Source organism: Polyodon spathula, chromosome 15, assembly GCF_017654505.1.
Source record: "Polyodon spathula isolate WHYD16114869_AA chromosome 15, ASM1765450v1, whole genome shotgun sequence".
Lineage (NCBI taxonomy): Eukaryota > Metazoa > Chordata > Actinopteri > Acipenseriformes > Polyodontidae > Polyodon > Polyodon spathula.
Genome location: NC_054548.1, coordinates 31111891 through 31132601, shown reverse-complemented (window position 1 = coordinate 31132601; position 20711 = coordinate 31111891). Strand labels below are relative to the sequence as shown.

The 20711-nt window shown below is 44.3% G+C and overlaps 1 protein-coding gene across 1 annotated transcript; it reads left to right on the top strand.

Annotated features, from left to right (window-relative positions):
* The first annotated feature begins 19099 nt into the window (after window positions 1-19099).
* On the top strand, window positions 19100-20236 carry LOC121327790 (mucin-1-like). Its single transcript, XM_041271997.1, has one exon. It carries the CDS (start codon window positions 19100-19102, stop codon window positions 20234-20236), a length of 1137 nt encoding a protein of 378 aa, XP_041127931.1.
* The last annotated feature ends 475 nt before the right edge of the window (window positions 20237-20711 follow it).

Sequence of the window (20711 nt, the reverse complement as noted above, 5' to 3'; positions counted from 1 at the left end):
ACTGGAGTGCCTGTCAGCCTTAGGGCTTTCGAAGACGGTGATTTCGACCATTCAGAGTGCTAGAGCGCCCTTTACTAGGTCGCAGTACATGTACAAGTGGCAGTTGTTCCAAGATTGGTGTCTGGTGGGGGGCCATGACCCAATATCTTGTCCTATGGCAGTGATATTACAGTTTCTACAGAAACTGTTAGATGAAGGGAAATCTCCCTCTACACTTAAAGTGTAATTAGCTTCCATATCAGCTTGTCATGTACGCATTGACAGGTTATCACCAGGTTGCCATTTTCTGGCATTGCAGTTCCTCAAAGGCGCAATACATTTGCGACCTCCAAGGATGACCAGTTTACCATCATGGAGCCTTGACGTGGTGTTAGAAGCCCTTACCAAGGCACCATTTGAGCCTCTCCACACAGTGGTGTCAGCTAAACGTGTCAGCGAGTTACATGCACTAACAGTGCATCCTTCATGTACTCGTTTCTCAGGAGACATTTCTAAGGTCTCCATGCGCCCAAATCCAGCCTTTTTACCAAAGGTCATATCTCTGTTCCACATGAACCAGCCAGTCGAGTTGATGATGTTCCATCCTCCTTCCTTTTCTTCCCCAGAGGAAGAACGGTTACACATGCTCTGCCCTGTGCGGGCATTGAGGTGTTATATTGACTGTACAACGACTGTGAGGCAAACAGAACAATTGTTCATATGCCATGGTTCCAAGACCTTGGGTCAGCCATTGTCTAAGCAATGCCTTTCCCATTGAATAGCGGATGCTATTAAATTAGCTTATGAATATAATTAAACAAAAAGCATGGCTGAAGACGTGGTGCACACGGGAAGGCTTCACCTGTCTTGATCATTGGACCACATTCTACAACGAGGACTATCTGTATAGACGGGATGGACTGCATTTAAATAACAAGGGAACCAGTCTACTTGGAGAAAAGATCCTCGAGCAGGTTCAGAAGCATTTAAACTAGAAAGGAAGGGGGGACAAATCAACAAAAAAACAGAAGGGAACCGCATCAAAACAAGAACAACAACTCAGGTAAGACAACCATTAAATGTATTTATCTAAATGCTAGAAGTATCAGAAACAAAATTCTAGAACTTGAAGCTACTGCACTAACAGGTAACTATGATGCGATAGGTGTTACAGAAACTTGGTTGTCTGAGAGTGATGGGGATGAATATAATATTTGTGGGTATACACTGTATAGGAAAGACAGGCAGGACAGAAGAGGAGGAGGGGTAGCGCTATACATAAGAAACAGTCTTGAAGCCCCGGTGTTAAACCTGGACAAAGAAAATAAAACTGAATCAATATGGGTCAGAATAACGGACAAAAATTCAAAGGGCATAATAATAGGAGCATGCTATAGACTGCAAGATTCAGACGGTGAGCACAATAATCTGTTATACAATGACATTAGAAATGCGTGTAGCAAAGGAGAAGCCATACTAATGGGGGATTTCAACTTCCCCCAAATAAAATGGGAAAACCCAGTGGGTAGCGCGAAGGATGAAATAGAAATGGTAGAAATGAGAAATGACTGCTTCCTAACACAATTTGTCAAGGCACCGACTAGAGGGGAGGCATGCCTTGATTTAGTCTTTTCAAATAACGAAGACAGAATAACTAAAACAGAGGTCAGAGAACCACTGGCAAACTCAGACCACAACATGGTCTCATTTGAAGTGTTTTTTAAAACCCCAAAAGTAATGACTAAAGCTAAGGTTTACAATTTTAGAAAAGCAAACTATGAAGGTATGAAACAGAGACTAACAGAAGTAGATTGGAGTAAAATAGAGAAAACACCCACAGAAGAAGGATGGTTGTTCTTCAAAAATGTAGTACTAGAGGCGCAAAACAATTACATCCCTAAAGTAGACAAATCTAAATGTAAAACTAAATTGCCAAAATGGTTTAATAGATCAATTAAAAAAAATATTCAGCGAAAAAAGGCACTTTACAGAGCATTAAAAAAGGACCAAAAAGAAAGTACGCAGAAAGAGTACACAGAACTGCAAACGCAAGTCAAAAAGGAAGTTAGAAAGGCCAAGAGAGAAATAGAAATGAACATTGCTAAGGGAGCTAAAACCAATTCCAAAATGTTTTTCCAATATTACAACAGCAAGAGAACATTCAAAGAGGAGATTAAATGTTTAAGAGATACAAATGGCAAAATCGTAGATGAAGAAAAAAAATAGCAAATATATTAAATGATTACTTTTCACAAGTTTTTACAAAGGAAGATACTGACAACATGCCCCACATGTCATCCAGTTCCTATCCAGTTTTAAATAACTTTAGCATAACTGAGGCAGAAGTGTTAAAGGGACTAGGAGCTCTTAAAATAAACAAATCCCCTGGGCCGGATGAGATCCTCCCAGTAGTACTCAAAGAAATGAAAGAAGTAATTTACAAACCGCTAACCAAGATCATGCAGCAGTCTCTTGACACAGGGGTGGTACCGACAGACTGGAAAATTGCAAACGTAATACCGATCCACAAAAAGGGAAACAAAACTGAACCAGGTAACTACAGACCAGTAAGCCTGACTTCTATTATATGCAAACTTATGGAAACTATAATAAGATCCAAAATGGAAAATTACCTATATGGTAACAGGGTCCTGGGAGACAGTCAACATGGTTTTAGGAAAGGGAGATCGTGTCTAACTAACCTGCTTGATTTTTTTGAGGATGCAACATCGATAATGGATAATTGCAAAGCATATGACATGGTTTATTTAGATTTCCAGAAAGCTTTTGACAAAGTCCCGCACAAAAGATTAATTCTCAAACTGAACGCAGTTGGGATTCAAGGAAACGCATGTACATGGATTAGGGAGTGGTTAACATGTAGAAAACAGAAAGTACTGATTAGAGGAAAGACCTCAGAATGGAGTGTGGTAACCAGCGGTGTACCACAGGGATCAGTATTAGGTCCTCTGCTATTCCTAATCTACATTAATGATTTAGATTCTGGTATAGTAAGCAAACTTGTTAAATTTGCAGACGACACAAAAGTAGGAGGAGTGGCAAACACTGTTGCAGCAGCAAAGGTCATTCAAAATGATCTAGACAAGATTCAGAACTGGGCAGACACATGGAAAATTACATTTAATAGAGAAAAGTGTAAGGTACTGCACACAGGAAATAAAAATGTACATTATAAATATCATATGGGAGATACTGAAATTGGAGAAGGAATCTATGAAAAAGACCTAGGAGTTTTTGTTGACTCAGAAATGTCTTCATCTAGACAATGTGGGGAAGCTATAAAAAAGGCTAACAAGATGCTCGGATACATTGTGAAAAGTGTTGAATTTAAATCAATGGATGTAATGTTAAAACTGTACAATGCACTAGTAAGACCTCATCTTGAATATTGTGTTCAGTTCTGGTCACCTCGCTATGAAAAAGATATTGCTGCTCTAGAAAGAGTGCAAAGAAGAGCGACCAGAATTATTCCAGGCTTAAAATGCATGTCATATGCAGACAGGCTAAAAGAATTGAATCTGTTCAGTCTTGAGCAAAGAAGACTACGTGGCGACCTAATTCAAGCATTCAAAATTCTAAAAGGTATTGACAGTGTCGACCTGTCACAAAGACGGCCTAGTGGGCGGTGTCAGAACCAGGAAGGAATGAAATATACAAAGGCGATGATGTGAAATGAAATGATGAAGACGCCTGTTGGCGCCGGTTTATTACAAAATAAAAGGTTTAAACAAACACGAAAACACAGGACACGGCGCTCTACGCCAAAATAAATAGACAAACAAAAACAGACTGAACTTAACAAAACGGTGCACGGACAGACACACTGACAAACACGGTGAGTTTTAAATAAACAAGTATCGTGCTGGTCCCACCAGCACGCAATAGCAATTGATATATTTAAGTTACTCCTTCTCTCGCTCCCGTTCTCCACTCCCGAACACCCAACAACCAATATGTGACAACGTGCATCTATATATACTGTTGTGCTGGGATTCAATTACCAATTAATTATTCACTTGAATCCCAGCACGTGAATTAAAAAGTGCAATTCCCCGTGCTCACATATTACTACATTTTACTTGCACGTGAAGCGCTGTGCAATCCTCGTGCCTAAATACACATATACATTTTTAAACACTCGTGTTACACAGACCCTTTTATATCCCGTGTACCAATGTCTATACACCAACATTTAAACACACCACACGCAACACATAACAGATAATATACACAGGGGCGGGCACTTTGTCACATATACCCCCTCCTGTGCAAAGCACACATGGCCTCAATGGCCACCTCCCCCCTTAAAAGCCCAAAAGTCCCGCCTAAAGTCCTTGGCCAGGACCGGAGGCTTCCAGGGCCCCCCAGGTCGTAATGCTGTCAGCAGCAATGCTGACAGTGGGGTAGCATTCTCCTGCCAGGGTAGTCCTAGCAGCGGAAAGGCTGCTTGGGGTGTGGTCTCCTGACCTTCCCCCTTCTTCGGCGCCGGCAGCTCCCCTTGGTGGGGCTTCAACCACAGTTCTTCCTGCAGGGAAGAAACTGCAGAGGGAGCAGGTCTCCGGACCTCCCCCACGATCTCCGGCAGCGAAACTGCTGCTGGGGTTGGCGGTCTCCAGACCTCCTCCCCCTTCTTCGTGGCCGGCAGCTCCCCTTCGTGGGGTTCCGGCCACAGTACTTCCGGCTGTGAAGCAGAGCGGCGGGCAACCCCAGGCGATGCAGAGCCGCGGGCAACCCCAGGCGATGCAGAGCGGCGGGCAACCCCAGGCGATGCAGAGGCATCCTTGGGTGAAGCGAGGCTGGCATCTTTGGGCGAAGCGAGACTGGCATCCTTGGGCAAAGCGAGGCTGGCATCCTTGGGCGAAGCGAGGCTGGCAGTCAGGACAATCTGGGGTGCGTTGTTGGCCCTCTTTTCGGCCACTGCAGCCGGGAGGTTCTTCCCCGTGCTTCCCTCAGCAGCCTATGCAAGGGCTGCTGAGGACCGCCAGCATCTAGTCCTGGCCCTTCTGGTGCAGGGAGAGGCAGCTCCTGCTCCTCTCCCCCTGATGGAGGTGGAGGCAGAGGAAGCTCCAGCTCCTCTCCTCGTGATGGTGGGGGAAGTGATACCAGCAGGCATTCACCCTCTGCTGGTGGGGGAAGTGATACCAGCAGGCATTCACCCTCTGCTGGTGGGGGAAGTGATACCAGCAGGTATTCACCCTCTGCTGGTGGGGGAAGTGATACCAGCAGGCATTCACCCTCTGCTGGTGGACAGAGACCCAGCAGGCATTCACCCTCTGCTGGTGGAGGAGGCAGAGGCAGCTCCTGCTGCTCTGCGCCTGCCGGTGGAGGTGGCGGAGGCAGAGGCAGCTCCTGCTGCTCTGCGCCTGCCGGTGGAGGTGGCGGAGGAAGAGGCAGCTCCTGCTGCTCTGCTCCTGTCCATGGAGGTGGGAGCGGCGTGTAGTCTCCTGGTGGTGGAGGTAGGAGCGGCATGCAGTCTCCCCTTGTTACAGGGGACTGGTGCGGCTCTCCCTCACTTGCAGGAGACTGCTGCGGCTCTGGAGACAGCAGTGGGACCTCTGCCTTGCTCTTCTGCGGCAGTTCCTCCTCTCCCTCTTGGTAGGGGCAGCGGAAGGGACAGTTGGCAAAGAGATGGTCCTGGTTGCAGAGGAGGCACCCCGGCAAGGACTGGTTACATCGCCGGGGATGTCTGGCCCTTAGGCGGCACTCCTCCTCCCTGTCCCTCACCTCTTTATCCTCTTTCCTGCTTCTCCCCATTTCTTTCTTTTTTTTTTTTTTTTGTAATCCAAAGACGCCCCCTTTTTTTTTTTTTTTTTTTTTTTTTTTCTTCCACACAAAAAACCTCTCCTGGTCTGACGCTGGGAGGCGCTGTTAAATCCCACGCAGGACACCACGTGTCACAAAGACGGCCAAGTAGGCAGCGTCAGAACCAGGAAGGAATGAAATATACAAAGGCGATGATGTGAAATGAAATGATGAAGACGCCTGTTGGCGCCGGTTTATTACAAAATAAAAGGTTTAAACAAACACGAAAACACAGGACACGGCACTCTACGCCAAAATAAATAGACAAACAAAAACAGACTAAACTTAACAAAACGGTGCACGGACAGACACACTGACAAACACGGTGAGTTTTAAATAAACAAGTATCGTGCTGGTCCCACCAGCACGCAATAGCAATTGATATATTTAAGTTACTCCTTCTCTCGCTCCCATTCTCCACTCCCGAACACCCAACAACCAGTATGTGACAACGTGCATCTATATATACTGTTGTGCTGGGATTCAATTGCCAATTAATTATTCACTTGAATCCCAGCATGTGAATTAAAAAGTGCAATTCCCCGTGCTCACATATTACTACATTTTACTTGCACGTGAAGTGCTGTGCAATCCTCGTGCCTAAATACACATATACATTTTTAAACACTTGTGTTACACAGACCTGTTTATATCCCGTGTACCAATGTCTATACACCAACATTTAAACACACCACACGCAACACATAACAGATAATATACACAGGGGCGGGCACTTTGTCACACGACCCAAGGGACTTTTTCAGCCTGAAAAAAGAAACAAGGACCAGGGGTCACAAATGGAGTTTAGACAAAGGGGCATTCAGAACAGAAAATAGGAGGCACTTTTTTACACAGAGAATTGTGAGGGTCTGGAATCAACTCCCCAGTAATGTTGTTGAAGCTGACACCCTGGGATCCTTCAAGAAGCTGCTTGATGAGATTTTGGGATCAATAAGCTACTAACAACCAAATGAGCAAGATGGGCCGAATGGCCTCCTCTCGTTTGTAAACTTTCTTATGTTCTTATGTTCTTATGAATCTGCAGGCCTTCTGCCACCAGGGCAGTTGAAGGCACAGTCCACTAGGGGCATGGCGACATCCTGGGCCCTCTTTAAGGGAGTGCTGGTGTCTGACATTTGCGCAGCAGCCAGTTGGGCAACACTGCATACTTTTATGAGGTTTTACCGGTTAAACGTACTGGATTCCTCTGCTCCACTATTTGGAGCATCTGTACTACACTCTATGGCACCTTAGGATGCCAGTATGGTGTTTACTGTTCCACCTTAGGACAGGTGTCATTGCGAGCATAGACGCTGAGGCGCAGCTCCGCATATGCCTAGATGTATTACCTATGCAGTTACGTTATGACATAAGCTTGTCCTACTGCCGAGAATCCTCCCTCGCGATGGCTTGGGTACACTGTTCCCATACGTTGATGGTTATTTTCGAATTGAATCATGGCTGGGATTATTAATTACTCTGTAGTTACCATGTTTTCACAAGTGGATGTAACTTTAGGGGACGGCCTAATTAGCCAAAGCAGCAATACCTATCCGTACTGAAGCATTATAGAAGCAATGCTAAGCTTTAGCAAGGACACCCTACAATCACCGTCGGCTTGTTTTACAAAGATTCCCCAGGACACATGGCTGTAACTGATCCTGCAGGGGCTAATGCAGGTTTGGTTAAATGACACGCATTTACCAGAATGAGCCATATAGTTGAACTTTTAGGACCCATGCACTATATATGCATATATTTTTTCAAGAAAAACTCATGGTATTAATCTGAAAATTAAAATGGTGAGAGCCAGCGACACCTTTTGTTCAATGTTTGATGCCGCAGAGGCGTACAAACTTACAAAATTTTAGAAGCCTCTGTAAAAAAGTGAAAATAGCTCTTGAGGTGAGAATAGGTGACTCTCAAGCCTTGACGACCTCTAATGCCAAATATTCTATTGAGTGTCCATGAAAGTTTTTAGTGTCCCTAGAGGGATTAGATTATTTAATCAGGAAAATTTGTTCCTGTGGCAGTGTCACAGAGATCGAATGATGCTTGGTGTTAGATTTCCCTCCCGGCCTGAGAGGGTACTAGATTAAGAGAGCAGAGTACCCTGGTCTAAAAGGCATGACACTTTACTCCCGTGGGTAGGTGGAAGTCGGCCGGCTAGAAAAGGGATTGAGCTATGGTACCCGAACTCAATAAGACTAACTGGAAACGGCGTGGCATCCACGCACTGGAGGAGCAGATGCGCTCGTTAACCAAGGGGTCATGAGCGAGGGTATAAAATAGGGGCGTAGCAAAGTAATTTGCTCCATTGTAAATGGTTGGAGTTAACCAAAAAGGAGTAAACTTATTGCTGAGAACCATGAGAGTTTGTTTAGTGTTTGTAAAGTGTCGGCTGCAATTGTTGTTTGTCTTCAGTAACTGGAGTACAAGCCAGCATTAACGCGGAAATCACTTTTCACCCCAGCATTTCACAGGGTACTATCATCAACACTAGCACTTAATTTCAATCACTGTCTTGTGTTTGTGTTTCATGTTTAGTGTGGGTGTTTGTAAAACCTAAACTTTTGGTTGCGGATCAAACCCTGGGATTACAGTTACGAGTGATACATGCCACTATATTACTCCAGCATTTATTATTTACAGGTGTTTGCCTTAGGGCTCTGGATATTGTAATTATTCTCAATAAACACCCCTGCACCTGCAAGTAATTGTCTATGTGTTTTGTACCTGCACGGCACTGCACTCACCACTTTGCCACACATGGTTGTCAGAAGAAGAATGGACTACACAACACTGTTGGCGCTGCTGGAGATGGAGAAAGGAGAGGTAGACGGTTCTGATTGAGAGAGTTCCACTGGCAATACCGCCCAAGCAGCAGCATGGATACGGCACCACAACACCAACATCCTTGACCAAGCCATGAAACTGGCAGAGGATTTTGAGGACTCGCTAGTGTCTCCAGTCCAGTGGAGCATCCGAGCACCACCTCCTCTCTCTGCTCCACCACCCCCACCACCAGGACTGGGTCAATGACCTCCTAGCCCGCCGACCCCAATGGGCTACCTTGCCTCCCTTCCATGGAGATTAAGGTTGTTCCCCAGTTGGGGCAAAGATGCTTCCCCTGCCCCATTGCCTTACCAGCAGTGGGACACATATCTAACCCCTGTGCCCTTTCTCCCTACCTGTTTGAGGTGCCACCAGCCAGGTAATCAGGCCAAATCATGCCCATCTGTGATGGAATGTGATGTGGCCGCATGCAATCTGAAATCCGAAGCGGGTAAGTGAGAGGAAAATGGTCGGGAGGGGCCTTGCATTGTTAATGTAATTTTAGGAAATGTGAAAACCCATGTATTAATTCAGGGGTCTGAAAGTGGCGGCCCATGGGCCAATGGCGGCCCACTTGAGGTTTGGTGGCGGCCCCTCCTGAGTTTCTTTATCAATGTATTACATTTAAAAAAAAACATGAATTAGATCAGCCGCCTTGGGGCTTGTGCAGCCAGCTTCTGTTTTCTTGTTGCTGGAGTGATTTTCACACACCGCACAGAGGCTGTCAGTGGTTGTTAGGGAACAGTTCCAAGGCACGCAGCCAACATCACGTGGAAGTACGTAATCAATGCTTATGCAGTAACTATATGTGAAGTGCTGAGCCAGCGGAACGACAGAGGTGAAGTTGGCAAAATTAAATAAATAGCTTGTTTTAATTTAAGAGAAATGTTTTGTTTTTTTCCCTTGCTGGGAGCAAAATTTAAAATTTAATAACCACATGTAATGTTAAACAGGAATAGGTTAAACTTGCTTTTGTGTGTTATGGCTGCTTTTGGTGGGAATCCATGTACCTTCAAAGTACTATTTGCGCACTTATTTTTAGTTTGAGTTTTTTTTCCTTGAGAAACACAGAAGGTGGAAGCGACAGCATGGGAGAAGTACAGGCGTGGAAAAGTGCAGAACAGTTTAGAAGCAGTAAGGAGAAATTACATCTTTAAATGCTTTAATCAGAAAACACAGGACACTGGGGAAACACTGCAGCTCAAAGTCAAACAGCTGCGTGTGTTTTTCTGATAACAAACAAGCTGAAACTTGGAGCAGCTGATTCAAATTCATCGCCGCTCTGAGACATGAGGGAGGGGAGGAGCCAACAGCACAGCAGAACAATGCAGCTATAGACGAGGCAGTCTTCCCAGCGACAGCAAGTGGAAGCGACAGCGTGGGAGAAGGACAGGCGTGGAAAAGTGCAGAGCAGTTTAGAAGCAGTTTCAAAGCAGGCTGACAGCTGCAGAAGAAACTAAACTTCAAAAAAGAAAAAAAAAACATCAACATGGTCTTCAAACCAGTAATCTGTGACACCTGCTTGATGTGGGAAATCCGAGAAAACCCAGCGGAGCTAAACCAAGTGTGCGTAAAGTGCCGCGCGATCCAGGATTTGCATAAACTAGTAATTATGCTAGAAATGAAGCTGGAAGAAGTGAGACAGCAACAGGATCTTGAGGAGCTGGCACACCCACAATTCATGGAAGTCTGCACCACCCCTAACAGAATGAAAGCCACCAGGGAGATAGAAGGCCAGAACAGCTGGGTTCAGGTAGGCAGAAGCAGAGAAAAAAAGAAACTTCCTCAAACACAACCACCAGAAATCAAAACAACCAACAGATTTGAGTCACTTCAAAATTTTGATGAGCAAAACCAACAACAAGAGAATGAAAGGAACAACATTCAGGACCCTATTGACAGTGGTGACCAGACAGCAAAAAGAAGGGAGGTTATGATTGTTGGGGACTCCATATTGAGAAACACAGCAAGTTCAATTCGCAGTTTGGACCCCCTTATTACAACAGTGTGCTGCCTTCCGGGGGCCTCTGTCAAGCACATCACTGAGAACGTGGACAGGATCCTAGAACGAACAGGAGACGACCCAGTAGTAGTCATCCACATCGGTACAAATAACATTGGAAGAGACAGACCAAAATCTCTGCAAATCAAATTCAGAGAGCTAGGAAGGAAATTAAAAGACAAGACCAAAACTGGTATTTTCTGGAATACTGCCAGCACCTTGCAAAGGACCATATGGACAGTTGGAAATAATTAATCTAAATGTGTGGCTGAAGATGTGGTGCACACGGGAAGGCTTCACCTATCTTGATCATTGGACCACATTCTACAACGAGGACTATCTGTATATAGACGGGATGGACTGCACTTAAATAACAAGGGAACCAGTCTACTCGGAGAAAAGATCCTCGAGCAGGTTCAGAAGCATTTCAACTAGAAAGGAAGGGGGGAGAAGTCAACAAAAAACAGAAGGGATACCGCATCATAACAAGGACAACAACTCAGGTAAGACAACAACTACATGCATTTATCTAAACTCTAGAAGTATCAGAAACAAAATTTTAGAACTTGAAGCTACTGCACTAACAAGTAACTATGATGTGATAGGTGTTACAGAAACTTGGTTGTCTGAGAGTGATGGGGATGAATATAATATTTGTGGGTATACACTATATAGGAAAGACAGGCAGGACAGAAGAGGAGGAGGGGTAGCGCTATACATAAGAAACAGTCTTGAAGCCCAGGTGTTAAACCTGGACAAAGAAAATAAAACCGAATCAATATGGGTCAGAATAACGGACAAAAATTCAAAGGGCATAACAATAGGAGGGTGCTATAGACCAGATATGCCAGATTCAGACGGTGAGCAAAATAATCTGTTATACAATGACATTGTAATGAAAGAAATGAAAGAAGTTATTTACAAACTGCTAACCAAGATCACGCAACAGTCTCTTGACACAGGGGTTGTACCGCCAGACTGGAAAATTGCAAATGTAATACCGATCCACAAAAAGGGAAACAAAACTGAACCAGGTAGCTACAGACCAGTAAGCATGACTTCTATTATAAGCAAACTTATGGAAACTATAATAAGATCCAAAATGGAAAATTACCTATATGGTAACAGTATCCTGGGAGACAGTGAACATGGTTTTAGGAAAGGGAGATCATGTTTAACTAACCTGCTTGATTTTTTTGAGGATGCAACATTGATAATGGATAATTGCAAAGCATATGACATGGTTTATTTAGATTTCCAGAAAGCTTTTGACAAAGTCCCACATAAAAGATTAATTCTCAAACTGAACGCAGTAGGGATTAAAGGAAACACATCTACATGGATTAGGGAGTGGTTAACATGTAGAAAACAGAAAGTACTGATTAGCGGAGAAACCTCAGAATGGAGTGTGGTAACCAGTAGAGTACCACAGGGATCAGTACTAGGTCCTCTGCTATTCCTAATCTACATTAATGATTTAGATTCTGGTATAGTAAGCAAACTTGTTAAATTTGCAGACGACACAAAAGTAGGAGGAGTGGCAAACACTGTTGCAGCAGCAAAGGTCATTCAAAATGATCTAGACAAGATTCAGAACTGGGCAGACACATGGAAAATTACATTTAATAAAGAAAAGTGTAAGGTACTGCACGCAGGAAATAAAAATGTACATTATAAATATCATATGGGAGATACTGAAATTGGAGAAGGAATCTATGAAAAAGACCTAGGAGTTTTTGTTGACTCAGAAATGTCTTCATCTAGACAATGTGGGGAAGCTATAAAAAAGGTCAACAAGATGCTCGGATACATTGTGAAAAGTGTTGAATTTAAATCAAGGGAAGTAATGTTAAAACTGTACAATGCATTAGTAAGACCTCATCTTGAATATTTTCTTCAGTTCTGGTCACCTCGCTACAAAAAGGATATTGCTGCTCTAGAAAGAGTGCAAAGAAGAGCTACCAGAATTATTCAGAGTTTAAAAGGCATGTCATATGCAGACAGGCTAAAAGAATTGAATCTGTTCAGTCTTGAACAAAGAAGACTACGTGGCGACCTAATTCAAGCATTCAAAATTCTAAAAGGTATTGACAATGTCGACCCAAGGGACTTTTTTGACCTGAAAAAAGAAACAAGGACCAGGGGTCACAAATGGAGATTAGAAAAAGATGCATTCTGAACAGAAAATAGGAGGCACTTTTTTACACAAAGAATCGTGAGGGTCTGGAATCATCTCCCCAGTAAAGTTGTTGAAGCTGACTCCCTGAGATCCTTCAGGAAGCTGCTTGATGTGATTTTGGGATCAATAAGCTACTAACAACCAAACGAGCAAGATGGTCCGAATGGCCTCCTCCTGTTTGTAAACTTTCTTATGTTCTTATAGTAATCTTAAGTAACGGGCAGCTAGTAAATTTAAATTATACCCATTTAAATAGTTATTTATCTTTGCTGTTGCACGGTTAAGCACTGTGTGAATTCTACATTGTTTTACATTGTGAATTGTGCGTGGTTTAAGATTGTTGACTGAGAAGACGAAAGCAGCGGTATAGCGGTAATGTATTTGTTCAAAGATTTCCATTTATTTAAATAAATACAGTATAATTGTACTGTATGCTTTTCCCAATGCGTTTCTGTAAGTACTTTGGTGTTGTGTAGGTATTACTACCTGACAATTGAGTTAAAAATAATTCAGTTTTGTTAGTGGCGGCCCACAAACCGTTTTGTAGGCCGCCACAGCAGCCCCTGGTTACGTTGAGGTTGCCAACCACTGCATTAATGGACACAGGGTGTGGTCAGACCTTAATTAGAAAATCTCTCTTGGGTGGTGTGTTGTGGCAGTCACAAGGTCAGGTGGCTATCTCCTATGTCCATGGAGACACGTCAGCATACCCTACAGTCAAAGCGTACTTATCGGTCAGTCTGATAAAATGTCACCTGGTAGCTGGGGTGGCGGAAAGGCTATCACATCCAGTAATTCTGGGTTGAGACTGGCCAAACTATAAATAATTGGTGAAATTAATTGCAATCCTGCCCATACATGTCAATGTGGCAGAAAAAGCCGAAAGGGAAATAATTGGTAAAGTTTTTCCCTTTTAAACTGAAATGTTTTCTCCTCTGTTCCACCCGAGAAAAACAAATAAAGAGAGAAGGATGCGGAAATGGGAGGGAGCATTAATGAGACAAAGCTGGGGGCTGGTGGGAGCCTACTACAATGGTAATAAACACCATTTAAAGGGGGTCGGAATGCAGTGTGACCGAGAGGGTGAGGTTACTGGGCCAACAAGGGCAGATGTTACTCCCGCCCCTCTCAATATGCCGGACATGTAGCACTCAAGCTCAGACATAGTGTGGGGCCAAAATAACAACCCCTCACTAGTGCACACTTGGAGATAGGTCCAGTCTATTGAAGGTAAGGATGTTAATGGTGCTGGGGCACTAATATTTCCACATTTCATTACCAAGGGGCAATTACTATATAGGGTAAACCTTGCCACAGGCAGAGGACAGCCTGTAACACAATTATTGATTCCCCCGTCTTATTGGCTGGAGATCATGAGGCTAGCACATTTTATCCCTTTTGCAGGGCACCTTGACAAGGAAGCGAATATTGGCATGATTTTATTGGGTAGGACTTCATAAAGATATGTCAAAATATGAAGCCACATGCCCAGACTGCCAGCGAGTAGCACCGAGTCGAGTGCGCCCCGCCCCTTTGGTCCCACTGACTATTATTTCCACTCCTTTTGAATGCAGTGCAATGGACATAGTCAGTCCTTTTCCTACCTTCTGACTCCAGATATACGCATGTATTAGTGGTGGCAGATTACGCAACCAGATACCCGGAGGCAGTTCCATTGAGGTCCACTAGTGCCACTGCAAAAGCCAAAGAATTACTGCAGATTATGCATTGGATTAGGATTTCCAAAAGGAGATTTTGATTGATCATGGAACTAACTTCTTGTCCAATACGTTACAGCAAGTATACAAAATAATAAAAATAAGTCCCATCAGGATGTCTGTTTATCATCCACAGAAGGACGGTTTGGTGGAACGCTTTAATCAGACTTTAAAGTCGATGATGAGATGGTTTGTAAACAGGAGCAAAAACATTGGCCATCGCTTCTTCCCTACTTCCTTTTCTGCACTGAGAGAGGTGCTGCAGAGTTTGACAGAGTTCTCCCCCTTCAAGCTATTGTACGGCCGACAGCCTAGCGGCATCCTCAATCTAAAATGTAGTGCGGCATGTGCTCCTTAGACATTGCCTAGATTTGGTTGGTTGTTTGGCCCAAGACAACCTCAAATCGGCTCAGCACCAACAATAGCAGCATTACAACAAAAATGCATTAATTTAAACATTTCGACCTGGAGACAAGGTAATGCTACTGCTTCTCTCCTCAGAATCCAAACTATGTGCTAAGTGGCAGGGGCCATATGAAGTGATTCGGGCAATAGGAAATGTGAATTACGAAATTAGACAGCCCGATTGCCGCAATGACAAAGTAATTTACTACGTAAATTTATTAAAGCCCTGGCAGGCAAGGGAGGCCTTATTTATAGCCCCAGACAATGTAGAGGATGATTTGGGCCCTGAGCTAAAGACTTCTAGCACAAAGGACATTTCAATGAGGGAGCAGTTACTTCCTGATCAGCAACATTAGCTGCGTATGTTAATTGTGGAATTCAACAATGATATTTCTGACGTGCCCAGTAGAACTAACCTTTTTGAATATGCCATTGACTCTTCCCCAGTTGTCACGGTGCAAGAGAGACCTTATTGGATTCCAGAAAGTTGATGAGGTGGCGTTCTCAAAGAGGTATGGGACTTGCTCGAATTTGGGGTAATTGAGCCTTACAGGAGCGAGTGGTGCAGTCCAATTGTGATAGTAGCCAAAAAGGACAGCACCAACCACTACTGCTCTGATTTCTGCAAGATAAATGCCATTGCCAAGTTTGATGCATATCCCATTACTCGGGTCAATGAGATTCTAAATAGACTGAGGATAGCAAAGTTTATTTCCACTTTGGATCTGACAAAGGGATACTGGCAGATCCCATTAACTCATAGTTCTAGAGAGGAAACAGCATTTTCAACACCAGAGGGGCTGTTTCATTTCACAACCATGCCATTTGGGCTACATGGTGCACCCGCTGCCTTTAAGAGACTGATGGACCAATATTCGGCAGTGAATATCAATGGTGTAGTTATTGACAGCTCCACCTGTCGAGAGCATTTGGCTAGGATCACAGTTGTCCTTCAGTCTCTAAGGGCAGCTAACTGCGTTTGCCAAGAAAGAGACACAATATTTGGGATTTATAATGGGGAATGGCAGGGTGAAACCCATTGTCATCAAGGTCCAGGCCTTGGTGGACGCGGTAATCCCCAAGACCGAGGCCCAGGTGAGGTAAGCCGGTTATTATCCTCACTTTATCCCAGAGTATGACACAGTAGTTAATCCCTTAGTTGACCTCACCAGAAACAGCGCACCAATTTCTATTAAGTGGTCAGAAGAATATCAGGGGGCATTTGATATTGTTAAGCAGAGACTTTGCCAGACCCCACCCTAATCACACCAGACTTCACCAAGAGATTCATCCTCCACACTGATGTGTCAGATGTCGGTTTAGGTGCAATCTTCTCCCAAATGGTAAACGGAGTAGAACATCCCATCCTGTACATTAGCAGAAAAATGCTCCCTAAGGAGAGCAACTACCGTTGTCAAAAAAGAGTGTTTGGCCATCAAATGGGCTACTCACTCTTTGAGATACTACCTGCTGGGGCACTCATTTGATCTCGTCACTAGTCACGTCCCACTCAAGTGGTTAAGCACAATGAAGGACAGCAATGCCCAAATAACTCGGTGGTATCTGGCATTGCAGCCTTTCATGTACCATATTGTACACTGTGAAGGGAAAGATCACCAAAATGCAAATTAACTTCCCGGGAGGGGGGAGTAATGGGAAATTTAGATTTAGCCAAGTGTTCCTTTGGCTCCACTCTGGCTCCACTCCACTCAGTGGAAGGATATGTGACAGAGATCATATGACACTTGGTGTTAGATCCCCCTCCCGACCTGAAAGGGTACTAGATAAAGGGAGCAGATTACCCATTCCCGTGGGTAGGTGGAAGTCAGACGGCTAGAAAAGGGACTGAGCTATGTTACCCGAACTCAATGACCCAAACGGGAAACAGCGTGGCATCCGCACATTGGAGGAGCAGAAGCGCTAATTAACCAAGGGGTCATGAGTGAGGGTATAAAATAGGGGCGTAGCAAAGTAATCTGCTCCTTTGTAAATGGTTGGAGTTAACCAAAAAGGAGTAAAAGTATTGCTGAGAACCGTGAGAGTTTCTTTTGTGTTTGTAAAGTGTTGGCTGTAACTGTTATTTGTTTTTTAGACTAGGTAACTACAGTAAGTACAAGCCAGCATTAACCCAGACATCACTTTTCACCCCAACAATTCAGAGTACTGTAATCACCACTATCACCTAAATTCACTCACTGTCTTGTGTTTGTGTTTCATGTTTAGTGTGGGTGTTTGTAAAACCCGGACTTTGGTTACGGTTCAAACCCGGGGATTATAGTTACGAGTATAACTCCAGGATTTATTATTTACAAGTGTTTGCCTTAGGGCTCTGGACATTGTAATTATTATCAATAAACACCCCTGCACCTGAAAGTAATAGTCTGTGTGTTTTGTACCTGCACGGCACTGCACTCACCACTTTGCTCAGGCAGTTACCAAATTTTGTGGTTATTGGTTTAACAGATAACGATGCTTTTAGCATTTCCTACACTAAAAACAGTTTTAACTTTACACCTTTACCGGGAACTTTATATCTAGGGTTTTCATCTACCTCCTCCATCAGCTAAGCCAATGGGCTCACTTGCTTGGTCTCAGGTACTTCCTTATTTTCTGTTATAGAAAGAGACACATCTATAGTTACTACTGGTTTAAACCTTTACTGTACTATGTCGGACTATGTCCGGCATTACAATTTTCCCTTTCCAGCTAACACAATCCGGCTTTTGTACCGTTTGTACAAGTGTAGGTGTATTCTGCCACACCACCTCACTTCATAAGGACACAGCTTCACATTCTGGACATTTGCAATTTCATCAAATTGTACTTGAATTGAACTGAAGATGTGCAGAAGACGGTGTAAATTGTTTTCAGCAATGTCTCTGTTTCCTTTATCATTGGTACTTTCTTCCAGGAATCAACTATTCCCAAATCAGCTTGATGGGCCACACAGTGTTGCTCTACTAAATGTGGAATGGACTGCTTAAGCTATGTGGCAACACCATTGTTTTTTCCCAGCATAACAGAAGCACCATCTGAAGTGAACATCACCATTTTCATCTCTTCCAGCTGGTTCAGAGTGTAGAAGTCTTTGATAGCCCTTGTAAATAGCCAGTGCATTGCAAGAAGATAACTTAACAATTCCACCAAAAACTGTTTTGTGCATTGCAGATGCTGATTCCCTGAACTTAAAATAAACGATAAGCATCTTGCTGACTGAAATATCTGTGCTAGCCAATAATTAGTGTATGTAATAAAAATTGGTGAATCTCCAACCTAATTTCTGCATGGACGACACTGTTGATGGCATAATTTTTGCTACGCCAGCTAGTACTTTTGGTCTTGTATATGTTGCACAGAGTGCATGGAGTGGTTCATTTGTACTCATTCAAGCATTACATTTACTATGAGAATCTTTATTTCATCTGGCTTCCATCACTGTCTCTCCATCAGGACCATTCTATTCTCTCTGTCAGAGGCAGTTTATGTTAACATATTCCGCAAGTCAAATCCCAGTGGACGATAATTTCTGTTTCTAAAAATAACCACAGCAGTTTCATGTGATTTGCTTGATAAATGCCTCTTCATATAGTCCAACTTCCATCCATCTTCCCATTTCTTGCCAATAGAGAAACCACCTGACATTTTTGCTCCAGCACTCATTTTGTAGATCAAGCCCATATCTGCACTGTATTGAAATATCTCCCTCACAGATCTTGCTTCTTGATTCTTGAGATTCTGTCTCTACAGTTCAATTAAGCCACTCTTCTTTGAATGTCAGACAGCATTTCTTTTTTCTGATGTAGTTGCCTTCCACTTAAACATGTCTATGATGGTCTCCGCGGTCTTCTGGTGTGCTCTGGAAATGAAAAACAATTTGAAAATGCTTGATGATGGTCTCAACACTGAACAAATTAAAACAACAAGTTGAACAGATTGCATTTTACCTGGAGTCTGGCAGTGGTGCAAACAAGTTGTATAGCAAACACAACATTTTACTTGTGTAGCACAACTTGGATTTATAGTATTATATAGCAATTTCTGAATTAACGTTTGTATTTCTTTAATGCATATTTACTATAATGGCAAATACTGTGTCATTTGTATATTGTAACATCCCCCCTGTGGATGAAAGGACAGGTACATAACCAGGACACGACAATGTGCATCCCTGCTCACCCGGGACACTACACTGTGCATCCCTGCTCACCCGGGACACCACACTGTGCATCCCTGCACACCCGGGACACTACTCTGTGCATCCCTGCACACCCAAGACACGACACTGTGCATCCCTGCACACCCGGGACACGACACTGCATCCCTGCACACCCGGGACATGACACTGTGCATCCCTACACACCTGGGACACGACACTGTGCATCTCTGCACACCTGGGACACGACACTGTGCATCCCTGCACACCCGAGACACGACACTGTGCATCCCTGCACACCCGGGACACGACACTGCATCCCTGCACACCCGGGACATGACGCTGCATCCCTGCACACCTGGGACACTACTCTGTGCATCCCTGCACACCCAAGACACGACACTGTGCATCCCTGCACACCTGGGACACAACACTGCATTCTTACACACCCAGGACATCTCTGCACACCCAGGACACGACACTGTGCATCCCTGCACACCCGGGACACGACACTGTGCATCCCTGCACACCCAGGACACAACACTGCATCCCTGCACACCCGGGACACGACACTGTGCATCCCTGCACACCCAGGACATGACACTGCATCCCTGCACACCCTGAACACGACACTGTGCATCCCTGCACACCTGGGACACGACACTGCATTCCTGAACACCCAGGACACGGCACTGCATCCCTGCACACCTCTGACACTATTCTGTGCATCCCTGCACACCCGGGACACGACGCTGTGCATCTCTGCACACCCGGGACACGACGCTGTGCATCCCTGCACACCCAGGACACGACGCTGTGCATCCCTGCATACCCAGGACACAACACTGCATCCCTGCACACCCGGGACACGACGCTGTGCTTCCCTGCACACCCGGGACACAACGCTGTGCTTCCCTGCACACCCGGGACACGACGCTATGCATCCCTGCACACCCGGGACACAAAGCTGTGCTTCCCTGCACACCCGGGACACGACGCTGTGCATCCCTGCACCCCCGGGACATGACTCTGTGCATCCCTGCACACCTGGGACACGACGATGTGCTTCCCTGCACACCCGGGACACGACGCTGTGCACCCCTGCACACCCAGGACACGACGCTGTGCATCCCTGCACATAGTGTTAAATAACCCCTCCATTCACGCCAATTCTTCCAGTCCACCAATTCCTGGCATACAATCTCCAGCAAGCACAAACCTTGCACAAACTTGCAGGGTCTGTGCAAGCCAAAGAGCCCTAACCCTGAGCAGACTAACCATTATGACTCACAACACATACTGAGCAGTCAAAAAGCTTGGGTCGTTACAATACTATAGTTGCAAATGTGAGTTATTTGAATTTTTTACTTATCAGGCTGCATTCTTCTTTTAAACAACCAAACTCTGCATTCAACTACTAATAAACAAAACAAACTACACAGTTAATATAATTATGTATTTATTGGGCTGACACTTTTTACAACAATTATTTATCAAAACAATCAACTGAAACAAAAGGTTAACTTTGCTTTATGGTCAAACTGCTTTTGAAATGTAAAGTTATTAACATTCACTGTCTATCACCAAGTAACTAGCTCGCTGCAACTTCTGCTTTAA